The 19634-nt window shown below is 38.3% G+C and overlaps 1 protein-coding gene across 1 annotated transcript in view; it reads left to right on the top strand.

The window, feature by feature from the left end:
• The window catches only part of HTT (huntingtin), a 99758-nt gene that overhangs the window by 73105 nt on the left and 7019 nt on the right, over positions 1-19634 (top strand). Inside the window, exons 50-65 of the mRNA XM_072406890.1 lie at positions 47-145; positions 777-964; positions 2133-2259; positions 3488-3588; positions 3974-4128; positions 5053-5192; positions 6658-6740; positions 7550-7680; positions 8429-8558; positions 10890-11045; positions 12462-12652; positions 14234-14288; positions 15993-16206; positions 16667-16772; positions 17510-17672; positions 19300-19460. Of these exons, the coding sequence (XP_072262991.1) occupies positions 47-145; positions 777-964; positions 2133-2259; positions 3488-3588; positions 3974-4128; positions 5053-5192; positions 6658-6740; positions 7550-7680; positions 8429-8558; positions 10890-11045; positions 12462-12652; positions 14234-14288; positions 15993-16206; positions 16667-16772; positions 17510-17672; positions 19300-19460 (2200 nt within the window). The remainder of the gene's footprint in view (positions 1-46; positions 146-776; positions 965-2132; positions 2260-3487; positions 3589-3973; positions 4129-5052; positions 5193-6657; positions 6741-7549; positions 7681-8428; positions 8559-10889; positions 11046-12461; positions 12653-14233; positions 14289-15992; positions 16207-16666; positions 16773-17509; positions 17673-19299; positions 19461-19634) is intronic.

Raw genomic sequence — 19634 nt, 5'->3', positions numbered from 1 at the left:
AGTTCCCAATCTCCCAAACTTCATATATTGCCATTATGTGTTTTAGTTGCAGTTCAACCTGGAGAGCAACTGCTTAGTCCAGAGAGGAAGAAAGACAGCTCATCTGAAGACCAAGCAGGAGATGAGGTGGATTCAGGAGTTCAAGGTATGTAGGGTGTTGGGTGGTTCCAATATTATATACCTGTTACACTATGAGATGAAAACATGAGAGGCACCTAATACCTAAACCTTTAGGAGGTGCTCTCGTCTCTTTATTCACCCCTTTATGTACACTCTATGGAAACGCAGTGTTAAGGAGTGTCATGGTACCTGACTTTTCCTAAGGAAATAATTATTTTTTCCAGTTTCTGTTAAATAATTGTGTTTATGTGTATGCATGGGGCAGCTATACATATTGCAAATACAGTTTCTGCTTCCTGCATTGCAAGGCTACTCAGTGATTTTGAAATAGGTCAGCTTGTAATGTAGAAAGCAAGGTGCCACTAATTATCAGTCTTGTGTTCTGTATAGTTTTATGGAAAAATATTGAAGATCACCAAATTGTCATTTATATGCAGGATGGTACACCTGGAATAGAGCTAATATTCACAGGGATAGCAGAAGAATCCATTTACACAAAACATAATCCTTATGTTCTAATCTTCTAAAGATTGCCTACTCATTAGTGGCTTGCTGAGAAGCAGAGGGCTACATCCTTTTCAGAATTGCTGCCAAAACTGAAGCGTGTGGCTGCTTGTGGATTTTCCTGTTAAGACTTTTACTTGTTTTTCTTTCAGGAGCCGTATTTATTAAGATCGCCTGCACCATGATGTCGGAGATGGTGGACTCCCTGCAGACAGTTTTGTTGTTAGGACACAAGAGGAACAGCAATATTCCAGCATTTCTCACTCCCGTGTTACGGAACATAATTGTCAGCTTGGCTAGGTTACCTGCAGTTAATAGCTACACCAGAGTCCCGCCGCTGGTAAGTTCCCTTTGTAAGGATATTAATGATCACAACCTCCTAAAAAAAGATTAATTCATTTTTTATGGACTGGTAAGCCATGTCAAAATCCAAAACTAAAATTGTAATGTAATGCAGTTTACTTTTTTTTTACCCTTACTTATTCCCTGGTAATCCTACCAGTAACACATTTCCTGTCTTGTAATGTTTCTTCACTGTACCTAATCTTTAAAGAAGCAACATTGTCACTCCCAAACAGAGAGTGTGCCAGAACTACAGAACACATCCTCCTAACATATCCAGAACACATCTCCATAACATACCGGGACATGTTGCTAAGTTGAAAAAGGTTAATTAAAATAATGCTCACATGGAAGCAATGGATTTCTGGCAAGGTCATTTTTTTGTACTTATCAAACTGATATAACAAACACAAAGGTTTTGCAAACCAAAAGGGGTTTACATATTGTAAAAGTATATTAGTAGAATAGTGTATATGTAGTAAATATGAATTAACTGCCTGCATGGTGCATCCATATTTGCTTGTGTATATGCGGTAGGCTGCTTTACTCCACCTTCATTTTATTGTAACCCCATTGATTGCCACACATGTTACCTGTAGGCATAACCCTTCTTTGCTTAGTATATCTTCTGAGCTGTACTGTGCACTTGGTTCAGTCAACCCTACTAGTTTACTAATGAAGATGGAAGGGAAAGACTTATTGGATGAATAACAATCAGAATAATTTTCCCTGTACAGTCTAGCCATTACAATTACTCGCACACCCCAGCAACAGCTGATTGGCAGTTTCTGAAGTTGCTCATAGATTAGATTGTCACTGAATCCAAGTTATCTCCTGTCTGTAGACATTTTGTGGATTAGGTCTGTCATGTCACAAGTTTTGAAAACAGTAGCATTAGGGTTATCTAACCCTATGCCAGCAGACCATAAACATTGATGTTACAAAGCTCTGATATACAGGCTATCTTTACAGGAAGCATATGCAAATCTCTACATGAAATGCAGCAATTGTATAGTTGTGAATATCTTGTAAAAAGTTCTTTGGAAGATATATGTGCTTACCAAAAAAATATAGAAAATTCCTTCTCACACTGATAAACAATCACTTTATTGCCTTTCTAAGCAACCCAGACCAATACCAATGTGCTTTTTGTCTGCTTTGTACAGGTATGGAAATTGGGATGGGCTCCCAAAACTGGAGGAGAATTTGGAACGTCACTTCCTGAGATCCCAGTTGAGTTTCTACAGGAAAAAGAAGTATTCAAAGAATTTATCTACCGCATCAATACATTGGGTAGGTTGCATGCTTACTAGTTCCTTGGGACAAAATACACCCTGGTGAAATGCAGAGTATAAAGAAGAACAAATTGGAGGAATAGTTTTTAATAAACCTTGATTACCTAATATTACCGCTACCCACAACACTAAACTATTCTCTTTTCCACCAGTTATTTTTAGAATGAAGTAGCAATTGGTGACGCAGGCACCTAGACAATATTCAGTATTTTTTTTTATTTATACTCCTTTTGGGAGATTTCTTTTTTTCACTATAGATTTGAGCCTTGGATAATCATCTTTATAGGCATTAAAGTAAATTTTTTTCACCAAAAGTGTCACCACTATTTATTCCTTTGGTTCATGCTAAAGATATAGTGGAAGCTGCAAAGCTGAACGACTAATGTCATCTGTGTGACTTTGTAGCATGGTAGGGGACATGGACGTTTTTTAAAAAATTATTGCAAACTATTGCAAAACTATTGCATTTATATGCATTTTTATGCACTTATATTAGCGTTTTACAGCTTGACTTTAAAATGCTGGAAAACGCCTATGTTTTACCACATTTTCAGTGTTTTTATCGCATTTTACCGCATTGTAACTAATTTGCATAGTTTTTGCGTGTGTTCCAGGGTTAACCCAGCAGTTTAATTTTTTAAACGTTGCAAGCAACGTTTAAGATGAATGCCATGAAAGTGCCTCAAGGAAACGTCCTGGTGTAGATTAACCCATTTTAATGCATGAGGATTTCAAACAAGGGCTTTAAAAGCCTCAGGTTAAAGCTGGGGAAACAGTCCGTGTAGACTAAGCCTTACTCACAAGATTGACTAAAGAGAATAATATTTTGACAGGAAAAAAAATCTAATATTTAACCCGTGTGTTTATCAATTTGCATGTGGTCTCTCATTATTTCTGATTCTTGTTTTCCTGTGTCAGGTGGAATAGCTTCACCCTTGGGTATTTTGAGAGGAAATGAACCTCTTTGGAATACAGCTGAAATTCTGCTCACAGTACACCTAGCTGTGTTTCAGTACCTGCCTTTTTGGACTTTACTATTTTGCCCTAAAAATACCTGAAACGCTTGTATTATAAGGAAACAAGGTGTTGCTAGGAGATTTTTTTTCATTGTTAGTTCTTTATTACCAACAAGTAAAGTTGCCTCAGAAGTGCTTTTCTTTACTGTTGTCATGTATCACTGTATTTTTTCTGTGTTTGTTCTCTAACCCGACTTTTTTGTCTCTTAGGTTGGACAAGTCGCACCCAGTTTGAAGAGACCTGGGCCATGCTGCTTGGAGTTCTGGTTACTCAACCTATTGTAATGGACCAAGAAGAAAGTCAGCAAGAGGTAAAGCTGTATATCTGCCCTACAACTCACTTGTAGCTCAGGTCCTTTTGTTAGGCTGGACATGTGCTGTGTGTAATTTTAGCAAGTGATTTGCATGATTCAGTCATCGGTTGTGGCAATCTAAAGCTTTAAATAATAAATCTCAAGCACTAATGAGCACTTTTCAGCAACCTATTAGCAAGGATTTTCTTTCTTCTTTTTGCTCCTATTAAATAAGCCCTTTAGGTCATCTAGCACTGATAGTTCTGCAACTATCTCATGCAGGTTCTGTTATACGTGTAGAAATATCTTTAAAATGTTTTCTTCTGCCCTGAGCAGATAATGTGATATTGATAATAATATCCCCTCTAAACATGTGACACCTGTATTCTGTCATTGCTATCAGGAGGACACAGAGCGAACACAAATAAATGTTCTTGCTGTACAAGCCATCACTTCTCTGGTCCTCAGTGCTATGACAATCCCCTCTGCCGGCAATCCTGCCATCAGCTGCCTGGAACAACAACCACGAAACAAGACCTTGAAAGCCCTGGACACCAGGTACTCACATGTTTATGTTCTTTTCTGTTTAAATTTTGACAGGTACTCTCTAGTGTTGGCTACTGATAGTTTAACAAGAGTTTGTCCTTTGTATTTGTATAACTTGTCCAGTTTCTTCCATTTCACTATTTAACCTCCCTGGCGGTATGAATAATGACGATTCTTTTAATGTAAAAGCGGTACATTTAAAAATCCTCATTATTTTAAAATTTCCGCCCTGTTCCGCCTATTATCTCCACGGTCCCGCCTCACAGCCACGCACTTGGGAGCAGATGGGTAATTTAAAATAATGAGTATTTTTAAATGTACCGTTTTGACATTGACAAAAATACCAGGGAGGTTAAAATTACAGTTTTTGTAACAAAAATAATTTTCTTTGAATACACATGGTGTAGCAGCTTCCATACAATCTAGTTAAAAGAAAAAATACTATTTGACATTTTTTTTCGTTTGTTTTTGTAAATCTGATTTATCAATGTAAAGATATTCTATATGAAAACTCAGTACATTGCCAACATTGGTCATCTTTTGGCTTCTTTCTTCTTTACTAGAAAAAGAAACTGCATGAACTTACCATAGTTCTAAAATAATTTGCAGGGCTTAGGGACGAGAAGATCTGTAACTCCCTTGTCCAAGCCATTCTTACAGAATTATAAGCCCTCAAAGATCATTTCTGGCACAAACTTCCATCCATAAAACTTGTACTTGTGAAAATTCTCAAACTTCTGTTTGTAGCAGTGATAGCGGGAACTTTAAAAAGTGGTCAGTCTATACCTGAGGGGAATTCTTCCATTTTCTTATATTAGAATCAACATTGTTTTTGGGGCAGATATTCAGGTGAGTTGTTTATTTTGACCCAGATTTCTTAAATAGAATTTCTTTTCTTACTACAGCTGATACATCATTACATTGGTGTCTTTCTAGGTTTGGCAGGAAGCTAAGTGTTGTTCGAGGCACAGTGGAGGAAGAAATCCAGGCATTAGTATCTAGAAGGGACAACATTGCCACTCATCATGCCTATCAAGCCTGGGACCCCGTGCCTTGCTTATCTGCTGCAACCACAGGTACCCGCCTTAAACAGTTCCAAGAAGCATTCCACATGGATTACACCTGGGTACATTTTTTTTGCCTAAATAGTCTGACACATGTCAGCCTTGGGAATAATAACAATAACACTTCATACTTGCACCCCAGGACCTTTAGAACTAGTCAATTTGCCAGGCATGGGTGCAGACAGATTTGTCTGACAGAATCCGAAATACCCAATAAAGTGTTGATTATTGTTAAACAGGATTTATATAGTTCCAAAATATTAGGCAGTGCTGTACATTAGGGGTTACAAATGACTGACACATACAGACAGTGACACAGGAGGAGGAAAGGACCCTGCCCCGAAGAGCTTACAATCTAGGATGTAAGTGCTGAGTTCACTGCCCTAACTGCAATGGAACCAAACTTGAAACTTTAAATATCATCACACAGAGATGCATCCTCGTTTTCCTACAAAGTAATAGCAAACAGTACCACTTTAGGTGATAATATGGCTTTACCTTCAGCCACAGGTGGCCTGGCGTGGCTTTGTCTTCACTACAAAGATGGCAAATTATACCAGAAAAGCTTCTCCACCCTACCGCCATGCATTATTTAACAAACTATATTCTATATAGCAAATATTACCTTTTATCATACCTTGTCCCTTTACATCTGTTATCCCCATTATAGAGTGCATGTAATGAATATTAAGGCTCTACAGGGATAAAACACATTGGGGAAGAGAACAGATGAGAAGAGTATCTGCAAAATGATCCTATACAAAATACATTGTGGGATTAAATTTATAAAGTTAAAATAAATAAGCTTTTGATGAAAAAATCTACTATTTTTACTACCTTCTGAAAACTGTGCTTTTTACAAATGGATATTTAAACACCATCCATCCGCAGTGTAAGTTACATCCTCCTCTTGTACTCTTGTACCTCTACATTAGTACTTTCTATCACTGCTGACGTTACCTTTTAATTTTTTGTAAGTTTTTTTTTTAAATGCAAATTGTAGTGATTATCTAAAATGTACAAATTATAGGTAAAAGTGAAAAAAGTTTTTAATTTATCTCAAAGGGATTTTTTTAAGTGACTGTAAAAAGGAAGGCCTTTTTAGTATTATAGTATTTCTTTGATTTCATCTTCAATTCGTTTTACCTGCGCTGCCCTGTACATGAAAAATCATTGTTTTCACTGAGGAAGCTTCATTGGTAAGCATCCTGCTGTAGTGACCTTTCAGACTCTGGAGGAGATGGAAGAGGAGTAGCAGCCTATTATTTGCTCTTCTGTGACTCATTTCCACTCACAATGACACAATCTCTTTAGATATTATCTATAAACACTCTGTCCTGCCTGTCTTCTTTCTTTCATTACGCATCATTATTCTGAAAAAGAGAAAATGTTTTTATATTATTTGATGTCTCCTGGTAATGGTAGGCTCATTAATCTATTTTATCTCAAATCTGTCTTATGTCTGTAACTGTTTCAGGAGCACTGATCAGCCATGAGAAGCTGCTACTGCAGATCAACACAGAGCGAGAAATTGGGAACATGAGCTATAAGCTGGGTCAGGTGGGTAAGATGGCCTCATCACTTTAGAGTAAACTGCAAACTTCTAGGCTGGTCTTTGCCACCATTACACTTTTCTTTGGAGTGGGGTCAGGAAGGTGCTAAGTTTTTAGAATGACATTTAAGAACAGGTTTTCTAACCTGTGTAACCGCTTCTCTTCTCTGCCAGCCAACAATAAAGCAGAGCCAGTGATCACTTATGGACATCTCATGTATTTCAGCATTTAGTGATGTTTGTTTTGTCTTCAAATTGTGCATTTGGTTAACTTTTTATTTAACTTTTTTTCTAGTTGAAAAGCTCTGCAGCTTTCTATATATAAGCTTAAATACTAAACAGTGGCTTCCATCCAGATCTAGAATATTTGCCTGACCTACTTGTGGATGTCACTGGTAGTGAGTATGGCTCCACATCATAGAAGTCCCTATCCACCAGAAAATAAGGAGCACCATAAACAGATAGAATGACAGGTGTATAATGGATATACCAGATATCAAGAATTGTTTGGCACATAGTCATCTGTCTTTGTACAGGACATTCAAGTGTGTGGTTTCTTTTTTTAGTATGCACACACTGCTAGCTGGCTTCCATGTATAAAGCAAGGCTGAATAAATTTTAAGGAGCTGCGTTTTATACTTTTCTGTCTGTTACAAACATTTTTCTTGGAACCATGGAATTTCCTGGACTGACTGGACCTGCATATATTATCTTCATTTGTCCATGCTTATGGTATATGTTTAACATGTTTATTCTGGTGTGTTTTGCTCTTAATGTTCACCCTGATACATAATACCCTGATATTCCCACATATTAGGTCTCCATCCACTCTGTTTGGCTTGGGAACAATATAACCCCACTAAGACCAGAGGAGCTGGATGAAGATGAGGAGGATGAGAATGATGCTCCAGCACCGTCATCACCACCTTTGTCTCCAATTAACTCCAGGTTTGTCCTTGGCATGCTGCTACTATATTCATGTTGGGCTTCTGTAAAACAGTAGCAGAGTAAACCACTGCAAAAAGTTTCAAGGAATGTGAAGATTGGCTTTGCTGTGCTTATAATGACTAAGTAAAGAGATTCAATATCTTCAGTGGGGAGTGTAGAGATTGAGGGTTCCACCCTATTTACAGGACAGGGCAGAAAATGGTATCTGCATTGACGATTTAACATTGACTTTCTGTTTTGAAATAAAGTCCACAAGTTCCCCTTGACTGTTTATTAAAGGATACCTAAAACCTGCTCTTATCACATAACCTTTAAAATTTGCCTTTACTTTTTTGCCCCAAAGCACACAAACACACATAGGAAACCTGCAGAAACTAATATAGTTCTTTATTAGGCAATATCTTAAAAATTATATCACAGGGGGTGAGGTTGATATGACATAACAGGGGGCGAGGAGTCCTTAACTCTAACTCCTAAATCCTTTGCTTGTAAATAAAAGCCTTATCCCCATTAGGTCCAACACACACTGCTTACACAGAGGTCTGCAATGGGGTGCGTGGGGGTGCACTGCATGCTCATCATTATTTAATTCTTTGGATTTCTTGGGACCCCTTTTACTGAAGAAGTCATTTTTGGACAAGCAATTTGCTGATACCGATATGGTATATCCTCTTATCTAAACAATTCAGGCTAATCATTATTTGATATTAAGGAACACAGATTTTTATGTCTATACTTTTATGTGCAGGAAGCACCGAGCTGGAGTCGATATTCATTCCTGTTCACAGTTTCTCCTTGAGCTGTATAGTCAGTGGATCCTTCCTTCTAACACTGGGAAGAAAACCCCAGTCATCTTGATCAGCGAAGTTGTAAGATCGGTGAGTATTTTCTATTGGGTTTGATTAGCTTTTGCATGTTTTTATTTTATTACCTTTATGTTAAGCAAAAACTTGGTATTGCTTTTCCATTTTCAATGGAACAGCTAATTTATAATGTAATGCATTCTGCATTGTTCTATCCCTTCCAGTAATGCATAGAATAATGATGAGTTTCCTCTGGCTAAGTATATAGATTGAAGTGTGCAATGATGTGACCACATCTCGTGATGACTCATTTTGACTGCATAGAGTATACAGCTATTGAATTGTTTGCTCTAAGTATGGCGATTATTGAATTAAGTGCAGAATTATTAAACCTTTCTTCACATCAATCCATATAACTTAGCAGCTGTCTTTATTTCTTCAGTGAAGTGTTAAATCACATCTGTGCTTTGTCTATTCAGAGCAAATAAACATGTATGTTTTAACTCCCCAGCAATATATACTTATCTTTCCTTTAACCCTCTTGGTGCAGGAGCTGAAGAAATACTTCGCTGGTACTGAGGAGTATGTGGCTTACCTGTGTTACACTGCTTAACTAAAAGGTGCTGTCACATAGGAGCTCACTCCGGTGACAGAATAGGTCAGAGGCAGGGGAGTGAAAAGAAAATTCAAGTATGTGTCAGAGAAAATCTACATGAAAGGGAGCCTGCTGATGTGTATGGGCAAAGCACAGGTGCATTTTGAAACCGCATGTCCTCTTATGTCATAAAGACAAACAATTTACATTATTGTGGGCTGAAATACTGTATTATTTAGTGGAGATGTGGGGAACCAATCTGACCATGCTCTGGGCTTCATTATCCTCCTGTGGAAGCAAAATTAGATTAGATTAGATTAGATTAGATTAGAATCTAGATTCCCAGTGATTTTTTTTCTTCTGGAGTAAAACTGATGGAGATAAAGAGGTTGAACTTGAGATCCAACCTAAGTGGCCAAGTAAACACACACATGATCTGATCACCATCAAAGTAAAACAAAAAATTATAAAAAATTTCTGTAGTGCATATCATACTAAAAAAAGAATATATGTACAAGATCAAGGTATATTGCTTGTTTGATAGCTAGGGTTGTGGAGCCTGCCATTAGGTCCATATGGTCTCAAACAAGCCTGTTATAGGCACCTTACTGAATCTAGGATGGATAGATAGAATGGATATAGAATCCTGGGACTTGAGGCTGCTTTACACTTCAGGAGCATTCACTGCTGAAACTAGAGCAGAAGTGGGAACTCTGAAACAGGAAACCTTTGTTAAAGTGTTGTGAAATAATAATGGTAGGGGAGATCAGATGGCTGTCTTTGAGATTCTGTAATCAGAAGTTACCTGCAAAAAAACAAATGTTGGAAAAAAAAATTGAAACCATGAATATGATCTGCATCCAGCTGACGTGCTTTGGTTATTATTTGGGGGTCTGTCTCAAAAGAGACCGAAGTATGCCTTTCTGGTGAATGAGATACTTTTCATCCAATTACACCTTGGGTAATGCATCCAAAGCACTCTTCTTAGGTACTAAATATAATCAATAGACTTTATTAAGATATTCTTCAACATCATTAATGTCTTTATTGGCAATGTAGGCAACTTCATCAAGGTAGGTGTATAATAACCAGCATATTATTAAAGTGGATGATTTAGGTTTCTACAAACCAACCCTGACAAAGTAGCTGGAGTCACCAAGAAATGAGTTGCAAGGTGTCCCCAATTATCCTTGATACACAACCCAGCCTTGGAGAATATCTTTGGTATCTAAGAGTATAAGAAGAGATTCTCTGCCACTCTCCTAAAGTGTTCCTAGAATTCTTGTAGTTGCATATGTGAGAAAATTTTAATTTCATTAAATATATTTTATTAATTAAGTAAGAAAGACAGATGGTCAATAATGAACATATCTTGTATCTGAGCTACTGTAACTGACTAACAATACCAAATTGTATCCACTAGATCAGTATGACTGCTCAAAAGTTTAAACCTTTTAAAAACAAGCCTACAATAGATGTTCTAGTATTTATAACTTCAAAAGTGCACTTTATTGTGTTGTCTGGATTTCCTTGAAACCCCCACAGAGTGAAATCAAAATGAAATATGTTTGTATACTTCTCACATAGGCCTATATGTTCCCCATCTATGTAACCTTCCCATACATGCCTCCATTATATAGGGAAATACACTTTAATGGATTATCTCTGGACTAAATTTGTGCCTCCTTATCTGTATATAGACACACACCCAAGTGTTTTATATGCATTTATTTTCTATATGTGCTGCCTTGTAGTTGGATGAAGCAGCAATGTTGTAACCGTACTGTTATTCTGTGCTTGTCTCTCTGCAGCTGCTGGCAGTGTCTGATTTATTCACAGAGAGGAACCAGTTTGAGATGATGTACACAGCATTAACTGAGCTCCAGAAACAGCACCCAACTGAGGATGAAATTCTAATTCAGTATCTGGTGCCTGCAATCTGCAAGGCAGCGGCCGTGCTGGGAATGGTAAGAACCCTCTGCCTTAAGCTCTGTTCCGTGATGTGGTACTCATTACTCTTTTTAGATTTGTTTATCTTGCTAGAGGATGAGACTGAGTATTGGGCAGAGCTGACAGTCCTCGTCTGTTAGCAGTTCTTTTACTACTAATTTAAAGTAAGCCCCTAACAGCCATACAGTCCAGGTTTGTTCACTGTACGGTGATGGGGGTAATCATGCACAAAGCATTTTTGGTCTTCCCTTTGTTTTGCCCCAATCGATTTTCACAAATAATGACCTTGGCGCCTTTCCACATCAACTCCCTGCACATAATTTTTAAAAAGTATTATTTCTGTAATTTTGACTGGTATATTTTGATATCCCTGTTTTTCCCCTTCATTAACATGATAAGAAAAGTATTCAGTTTTACTTTTCTTTTTATATTACATTACTTATGTTAGACCCAGCAATCACTAGGTGTCAGTGCTTCTCTGTACATCCAAGCATATCATAGAAGGGGCTGGCAGGAAAATATACAACAGGAAGCAGTAGTAATGCCCACAGTTGATGCTGAACCTCTGTGAGTGTAAGAACTGAAATGTAATGAATAGAAGGGGTTGACCAGGGACTGTGAGAAGCGGAGATGCTTTGCTGGATGTCATTGAGCATCAATCAGCTAGGAAATGACCCAGTGACCAAGAAGAACCCAGTTACTAGAAGGGAGGTAGTGAATGCGTTTAAAGAAATGAAAAACAAACATGATGGTGATCTTGATTCATGTTTTAAGGACATTCAGGTTCCTTTTGCAAACAGGCAAACTGTTGTAAGTTTTTTATTTTGTACCTACGTACACACGTGCAGAGGTTCTCGTCCGATAATCGGCTCAGGACTGATATCGGACGAGAATCTGGCATGTTTACAGTGCTCATCGTCCGAACGACTGTCCTGGTGGATCCATGGACAACAAAAGATTGTAATGAAAGCGAATGGGAGAGAGTTTAGCGGGGTCCCACTCCGTCGTTCTCCCCTCTCCATAGAACAGAATAGTGCTGTATGTACAGGGCTAGTTCATGCATCGTGCAGTCTTTTGTCAAGCAACATCATTTAAAACCACAGCACATATCAACATGCATTATGGTATGCTTTGAATCACTTAACCAGGTGTCTAAATAAACTAATTGGTGAAGATTTTAGTAGCTGCACCCAGACATAGTTGTATCAGTACAATACATGTTTCTGTTGGAGGGTTGAGGTCTGATTTTCAAGCTACTGATTGGCTGTGCAAATAGCAGCCAAGGTATCCCAAGACTGTTGCTATTTAAAGCACATTCAACAGGAAAATTCACCTGTTTAGGAATGTCAGATTCACTTCTTTATGAATATGCTCTGTGTTACTGTATCATGTATATTGGTTATTAAAAGTGAAATCTGTCTGTCTGTTGTCAGGATAAAGCTATTGCAGAGCCTGTCAGCCGCCTCTTGGAGAGCACCCTGCGAAGTACTCACATGCCCAGCCGCATTGGAGCTCTGCACGGCATCCTCTATGTGCTGGAGTGTGATCTCCTGGATGACACAGCCAAGCAGCTTATACCTACCATCAGTGACTACCTGCTGTCCAATTTAAGGGGCATCGCACAGTAAGTCTTCTCTTCAGTGCACAATCCATTCTTTATGAAGTGTGATATAGGAAGGGGGCAGTGAAAAATCATGTTGCATGATTTGAAAGTCCATTGTTAGCAGCTCTGCCTTTCTTTCCTGATATACAAATGTTTCCAATGTAGCTGTATAGAGAATTAGTCTATGTACTAGTTTTGTGTTTTAGTGCTGAACTTTGGAGCTGATTGGCTGATCTGTATATCCAACTGGAATCCTTGTAGCCTAAGCTCCCTGATCCAGTTAACCCTTCCAGAAATAACACTTCTATTACATTGCACGTTACAATTGTCTCATATAGCGGGCAAATACGAATGTGCAAGCCAAATAAAAAACTACTTAGATGAGCTAATAAATATATGTCCTGCCTGATAAAAAAACTAAAATCCAACTTTAAAAAAAAAATGTATATGAGGAATAAGTGTTCTAGCACACAGGGATTGATGGCAGTTCTCTTTTGTAGAGAAAACAGAAAAGTAGACTGCTGATCTGTGAAAAAAATAAACATCAGGTTTAAGAAGACTTTTAAATTTCGAAATAAACCCACAAATAATTTGCAGACCTTTTGGCCCCTGGGAAGTTTTTACTATAATTTGCAAGTATGTATGACATCTTTACAAATTGTGGCAAGCTTACCTGCCAAAAGAAACTTCCTTTAGTGCCCACTTTGCTCCGTCACCTTGGGTGGTGAGCCTTGTTAAAAGAGACCAGGGAGAACACTGGCAATGGCAGTGTTGAATATTAACAACAATAGCCAGATTATCATTTACTGTTAGTAGGTCATTTCTGAGTCCCTTAGCAACATGGTATTGATGCAGGTATATTTTGTAGCTTGAAGATGTATAAACACGGTAATGGAAAATACAACACATGTAAGCGGTTTATATGTTTAAAATTTTTTATACAGTGCCCAGAATAAAATGCACAATAAATAAAGTGTTAAATAAATAAGGGTGTTTAAAGCTACGTACACACGTCAGATTTTTATCGCCCGATAATCGGCATCGGCCAATTATCGGGCGAAAATCTGCCGTGTGTACAGTCGGTGTCGTGTCGGTGTCATCCATCGTCCGGACGACTGACCTGCCGGATCCACGGACGATGGACGACAGCCGATCCTAATGAAAGGGAAGGGGAGAGCGCGCAGCAGGGTGCCGCTCCGTCGCTCTCCCCCTCCCCTCTCCATAGAGCATGAACGGTGCTGTATGTACAGCACCGTTCATGCATCGTGCACTCCCTTGTCGTTGGAAAGGATCGTGAAAGATCCTTTCCAACGACAAAAATTGGCAGTGTGTACGCAGCTTTATTCTCTCAGGTTTTAAATCAATATTTGACAATCCAACCTTTACTTTAGGTCTGGTGCTTCCTTGTATTGCGTGCACCAGTCACATCCCACAGTGTGGGCAAATATCAGGTAACCCGGTGGCCTTTCTGCAGCTTCATTGGTGCCAAGTGCTTGTCTATTGATCAGTTTCATGAGGCTGGCGATATCTTATAGAATGCCACTGGATTGTGTGCTGTGCATTGTGGGTACTATGACCATAGACTTTTATCACTCCTAACAGAATCCTTGACTTCAGTCTGTACCATCGTGATACTCCAGGTTGCATGACTATTGCTGTAACCACTTAACTACCACAATCACTACAGGTGATGAGTTGATCCTTTCTTCCATTGCTCTCTAAACAGAAGAAATCATGTTTAGCTGTGATAACTGGGGCACTTAGAAAGTTGTGCAAGTTGCATTTTGTTCAAAGCATTTCCAGTTAACATCATCCCTAGTATTTTTCAGTGTCCTTTTATTTTTAAAATGTAATGGTTTAAGGTTTTAGTGTTGTATGATTTAAAGGCATTTTCTAATTTGCAAAGTATTGGATAGCTGTAGAGGTAGATCAACGCTGCACATTCAGGGTTAGGTTGAGGTTTAGAGTTACTTTTAGATCAGTGTTTCTCAACTAAGGTTTGGTGAAACCATAGGGTTGCTCCAGAGGTTGCTAGGGGTTCCTTCAGCAATTTGGATCTCTCAGATTAGTTACTGCTGACACCAAGGAACTTTTTGGCTATCTGTAATGAAGGCAATCTTTACACTGACAATCACACTAATGTACTTTGGATATAGTAATTATAGAAGGTGTTCCCCATGATCTGAAAATGTTTTCAAGGCCTTCCCCCATGTTAAAAAAATATCAAAATAAATGTTAGATTCAGGATAAAGGTTTGGAGTTAACCAAAGCTTTCCATTTTTTTGCTTCCTCTGGATGTTTGCTTAAAAAAAAAAAAAAAAAGCAGTGACCTCTCTATGTTGTGATGTTCTCCACCATCCAATCTGCAATCTGTCAGTAGGATAATGGACATGTTATGTTGCACCCCATCATTCCCGTGCAAAACATAGGGGTGAATATTTTGTTATTGAAGATACTTGTTCAGCATATTCAAAGAGGCTGCACAAGGTCGTGTAATATACTGTATGGTGTTTATTTGGTGTTTGTGTTTTGAATAAATTGGTGGGAAAACTTTTCCCTGTTTTTGGTGTCAGTGGGAGGAATTTTGAATCCCCATTGTTGGTGTAGGGTGGGAAAAGATGTGCTCTGTCAATGGTGGGAATCTGTCTCCATTTGTTATCAGTGGGAGAAATAGTACATCATTCAATTCATCTTTACTTTAAGCTAGAGGAATTATGACCTATTATTAGTATTGATGGGTTGTAGTGTCCTGTAATTGGTGGGAGGAATTGTGCCCCTTTTTTTGTCTGTGAGGAGCAATGTGTCCAAAGGGACAGTTTAATGCACACAAAGCTAGAGGCATGCAGTTTTGAGACCACTAATACAATACTATGCAACAAGTTTTTGGCTGTGCATATACTAATGTCCTTCTCCATATCCTGAGGAGCCTTGTGGAGCTTTATATAGGAATAAGACTTCATTCCTAGGTTCACATATTACCTGGTAGCCAGAACACAGTGTTTGTCTCAGATATTTATATTTATACATGCGGGATGACTGATGCTCAGGATTCTCCCATGCTCTTTCTAATATAAGAACCTGCTACTGACAGAAAAGGCCAAAGTGCTGATAGAACATTGAAAAGTACAAATGCTGCCTAATTGTTTTAGGAAACCTATTAAAGGTATAGCAATTACAAAAATAAGCTGCAGGACATGAATTGTTTTTTCATTTAGATGATATGGCAGATTTTAGAAGACCGTTGATTTTTAGAATAATCACTTAGATATTTCTGATTTCCTCTACCCATATCAAAATGTTTATTGTAATTGCTGCTGCCAATGGCTTGTCATTCATAAATCTCTCTCTCTTTTTCTCTCAGATGTGTGGAGTGATGGTGTCGGGGAGTGAGGAATCCACGCCTTCTATGATATACCACTGTGTTCTAAGAGGTCTAGAGCGCCTCCTACTGTCTGAGCAGCTCTCCAGGCTGGATGGGGAGGCACTGGTGAAGCTTAGTGTGGACAGGGTGAATATGCACAGCCCACACAGGGCCATGACTGCATTAGGATTGATGCTGACATGCATGTATACAGGTGAGTATCATGTAAACCTATTGTGGTAAAAAATATGTTTATTGAATTACTGGAACAGAACAACAATGTGTTCATAGATGCTGTTTTAACACATTTATGTAACACAGAAGGCCTGATTTTTTTTCTTCAAATGAGGTGAAAATTTGTGCCATTCCAACATCCAGTGGATGTGTATACTGAACCAAGGTTCACCCAACCTCATTTCACAATATAGTAAATCGGGATGCGTAAGGAACATTCATCTTAAGTATTGCAAATGTATTCAGTATATGAAATTAGCTGAAATGACTAATACAGATACTAAACAAAGTGCAGTCAGTAACACCGAAACCATAGAATGGTTTCACAAAGAAAGTCAGGAGCATTGTAGGGTTGGCATTAATGGACATCACAACCTAACAATATAATATCCCAAACACTTTGTGAAGAATATACATCATGTCGGTGTTTCTTTATATAGGTAAAGAGAAGATCAGCCCAGGTCGTACCACAGATCCAAGTCCTGCCGCCCCGGACAGCGAATCTGTCATTGTTGCAATGGAGCGGGTATCTGTGCTTTTTGACAGGTAAAATTATTAATCTGGTCCTTTTATGAAAATAAACCATCTGTTTGTAGAACTATTGTGTTGGCCAGCTGCATCCTCAGCAATAATGTAACTGTCCCATTTGAAACCACAGATAACACCAATAAGGTCATTGATTTTATTAGACCTCCAGCATGTCTCACTGTATAAGGTTCAAAATACTCATCTCTTTTCCTTTATGGTTACCGGACAGTGCAGCAAATGTTTTCTTAAAAGTTTTTAGTTGGCTACATTTCTAGAAGTGCATCTAAAAGTTACCAGTCAGCAAAATTGATCAGTTTCATATCACACATATGCAGTGAAGACATTTGCTGTTTTTTATTTCTCTGTGCTACACCATAGTGTAGCATTTGTATATTAAAACATGATATCTGTACTGTATATCTTTCTTATATTAGCCAGTACTTGGACAAGTCAGAGCAGCCTGGTGTTACATATTGTTGAATAATATATGGATGAGTAATATTACTATCTCCAAATTGGTTACTCGATACAGGCAGGAGGATTAAAAGTGCATAGGGGGTTTGGAGAATTGCAAGTGTTACGTGCTTTCTTATTATATTCAGAAATATATTACAGTAGACATAGACATATCATATCAGTGTCACATCTGTAGTATTTGTTCATTTATGGAGGTTAATAAACTGAAACCATACTTGTTTTTTTAACCCTTTCATGATACACCAGCTGATTGTTTTCCCTTTCTTTTTGTTGTAAAGAATACGGAAAGGATTCCCCTTTGAGGCGAAGGTGGTGGCCAGGATTCTTCCACAGTTTTTAGATGACTTTTTCCCTCCTCAAGACGTAATGAACAAAGTCATTGGAGAGTTTTTATCAAATCAACAACCCTACCCACAGTTCATGGCAGCTGTTGTTTATAAGGTGAGTACGTACAATATCTTTTTTTTTTTTGTTACTTGTGTCAGTTGTTTTCTATGTGTTCCTCTCTTGTAAACTTTCTTTAACCTGCACATAATATGTGCCTTAACTATATTTTACCAAGTAAACTACCTGAAAAAGCCACTATGTGTAGACATTCAAAAGACATGAGGCCATTGTTGGGTGCCATAATCTTGAATATGACATCTGTATATGCAGAAGCCTCAGAGCTGTAAGAGCAGTAACTAAATATTTGAAGGCTATGACGTCAATAGGCAGGTTGGCTGTGCTAGGGAATCCACTTATCATTAGTGGTTGGATTTTTGCCATCCACTGCCAACCAGTGTGACTTTGAAAAATTATTATATTTATTTGCATTTTTTTAGGTTGGTAACAGAGTCTCTTCGGTAAAATTCAAAATTTGCATTAGGCTGATCTTTTATAACTTACAAAAAAAAACCACTATAGTTCCTCCTTAAGAACTAGACCTTTTTGTATTAATTAATAATGTTAATAATGTTAACAATGTAATTAAGTTATGCTTCATATAGATTTAATGAATGATCAGTGGTATATTTGCCATGCAGATAATGTTTTTGAACAGAGAGACAGGCAAAGAATTGGCTGGTGTCTGCATATCCGGCTCTGCTTTTTCCTGCAGAATGTGCACCGAGGTGTCGGAAATGGGAGTTTAGTTAAGTTCTTTCAGCAGAAGGGCCTGCTGTGTGTGACATTGCCAGGCCAAGCGTGTCTGAATAGGTTAACACCATAATATCCGTTTTCTCAATACCGGGGTTAGGAGCCTACAGGGGTCCTTCCCACACATGCACAAACTATATTAAAGCCATATTCATTTCCACAGTCATCATTTTAACAATGTAATTGTTACCAAGTCACCTGCAGCCCATTAACCAAGGGCAAATTCACACATGCTGGATAATTTGCTGAACTGGAATGGAATTTTGGATTTACACGAAAGTTCCTGTGTGCACTGAGGGGAACAGGCATGACTAGGATCTAGCTCAGCTACTTAAAGCCTAACCAAAACCAAAATTGAAAAAGTGTTTATTAGTGTAAATTATAAGTATTTCCCCTGGAAGTGAACATTTCAATTCACAAAACCCATTTTGTAGCTGTGCTATATTTTAGTTCCTGAAGAGTAACCTCAGAATTGCTCAACATCTACTTCTATGGTTTGTACTGTAATGCAGGGATTCTGGGAAATGTAGTCTGGTATCTATTGTTCTTTTTTGCTTTAAATGTCACATGCTCACACTTGATTTACCTGCCCACTTGCTAAATCCAAAGATAGGAGGAAGTGAGATGTTGGGCAGTGTTAAAGCACATTTGGCCTAAAAAAACAGGTATTTTATCCAACACTTTGAAAAACGCCCTAAATTAAACAAGCAGTCATGTTAATAGGTGAATACAGACAATGTAAAGAAGCATTTTTATTTTAAATGTCTATACATAGTATTTCTTCCCAATCATTAGATGGCCCCCAATGAACAAAGATTACCAACGATTGATCCTCCCAGCTGCTGGTTCCCTTTGAGGGCTTGGGATTCTCGGTCTAGATCAGCACAGCCACATTAAAACTTTGATTTCTTTATTGCTTTGTACCTTTCAGGTGTTCCAGACTTTGCATGCCACTGGCCAGTCCTCCATGGTGCGTGACTGGGTGATGCTTTCCCTCTCCAACTTCACACAGAGAACTCCAGTCGCCATGGCTATGTGGAGCCTCTCCTGCTTTTTTGTCAGTGCGTCTACAAGCAAGTGGATTTCTGCAATGTATCCTTTGTGATCTCTTAGGCTAAATGGAAAGTTTTGCACCTTGAGATGTAATGGGGATAAATGTGCTAAAGAGCCATTCGTAATTTCTCTGAGGAGGCTTCAGTTTGCACATAATCAGAATCACCAAATACATGTATATGAATGTACAGCGCTGCATAATATTTTGGTTCT

The sequence above is a fragment of the Pyxicephalus adspersus genome, chromosome 3, assembly GCF_032062135.1.
Source record: "Pyxicephalus adspersus chromosome 3, UCB_Pads_2.0, whole genome shotgun sequence".
NCBI lineage: Eukaryota > Metazoa > Chordata > Amphibia > Anura > Pyxicephalidae > Pyxicephalus > Pyxicephalus adspersus.
Note: the sequence above shows the minus strand (reverse complement) of the source record. Positions and strands in the feature narration are given on the sequence as shown.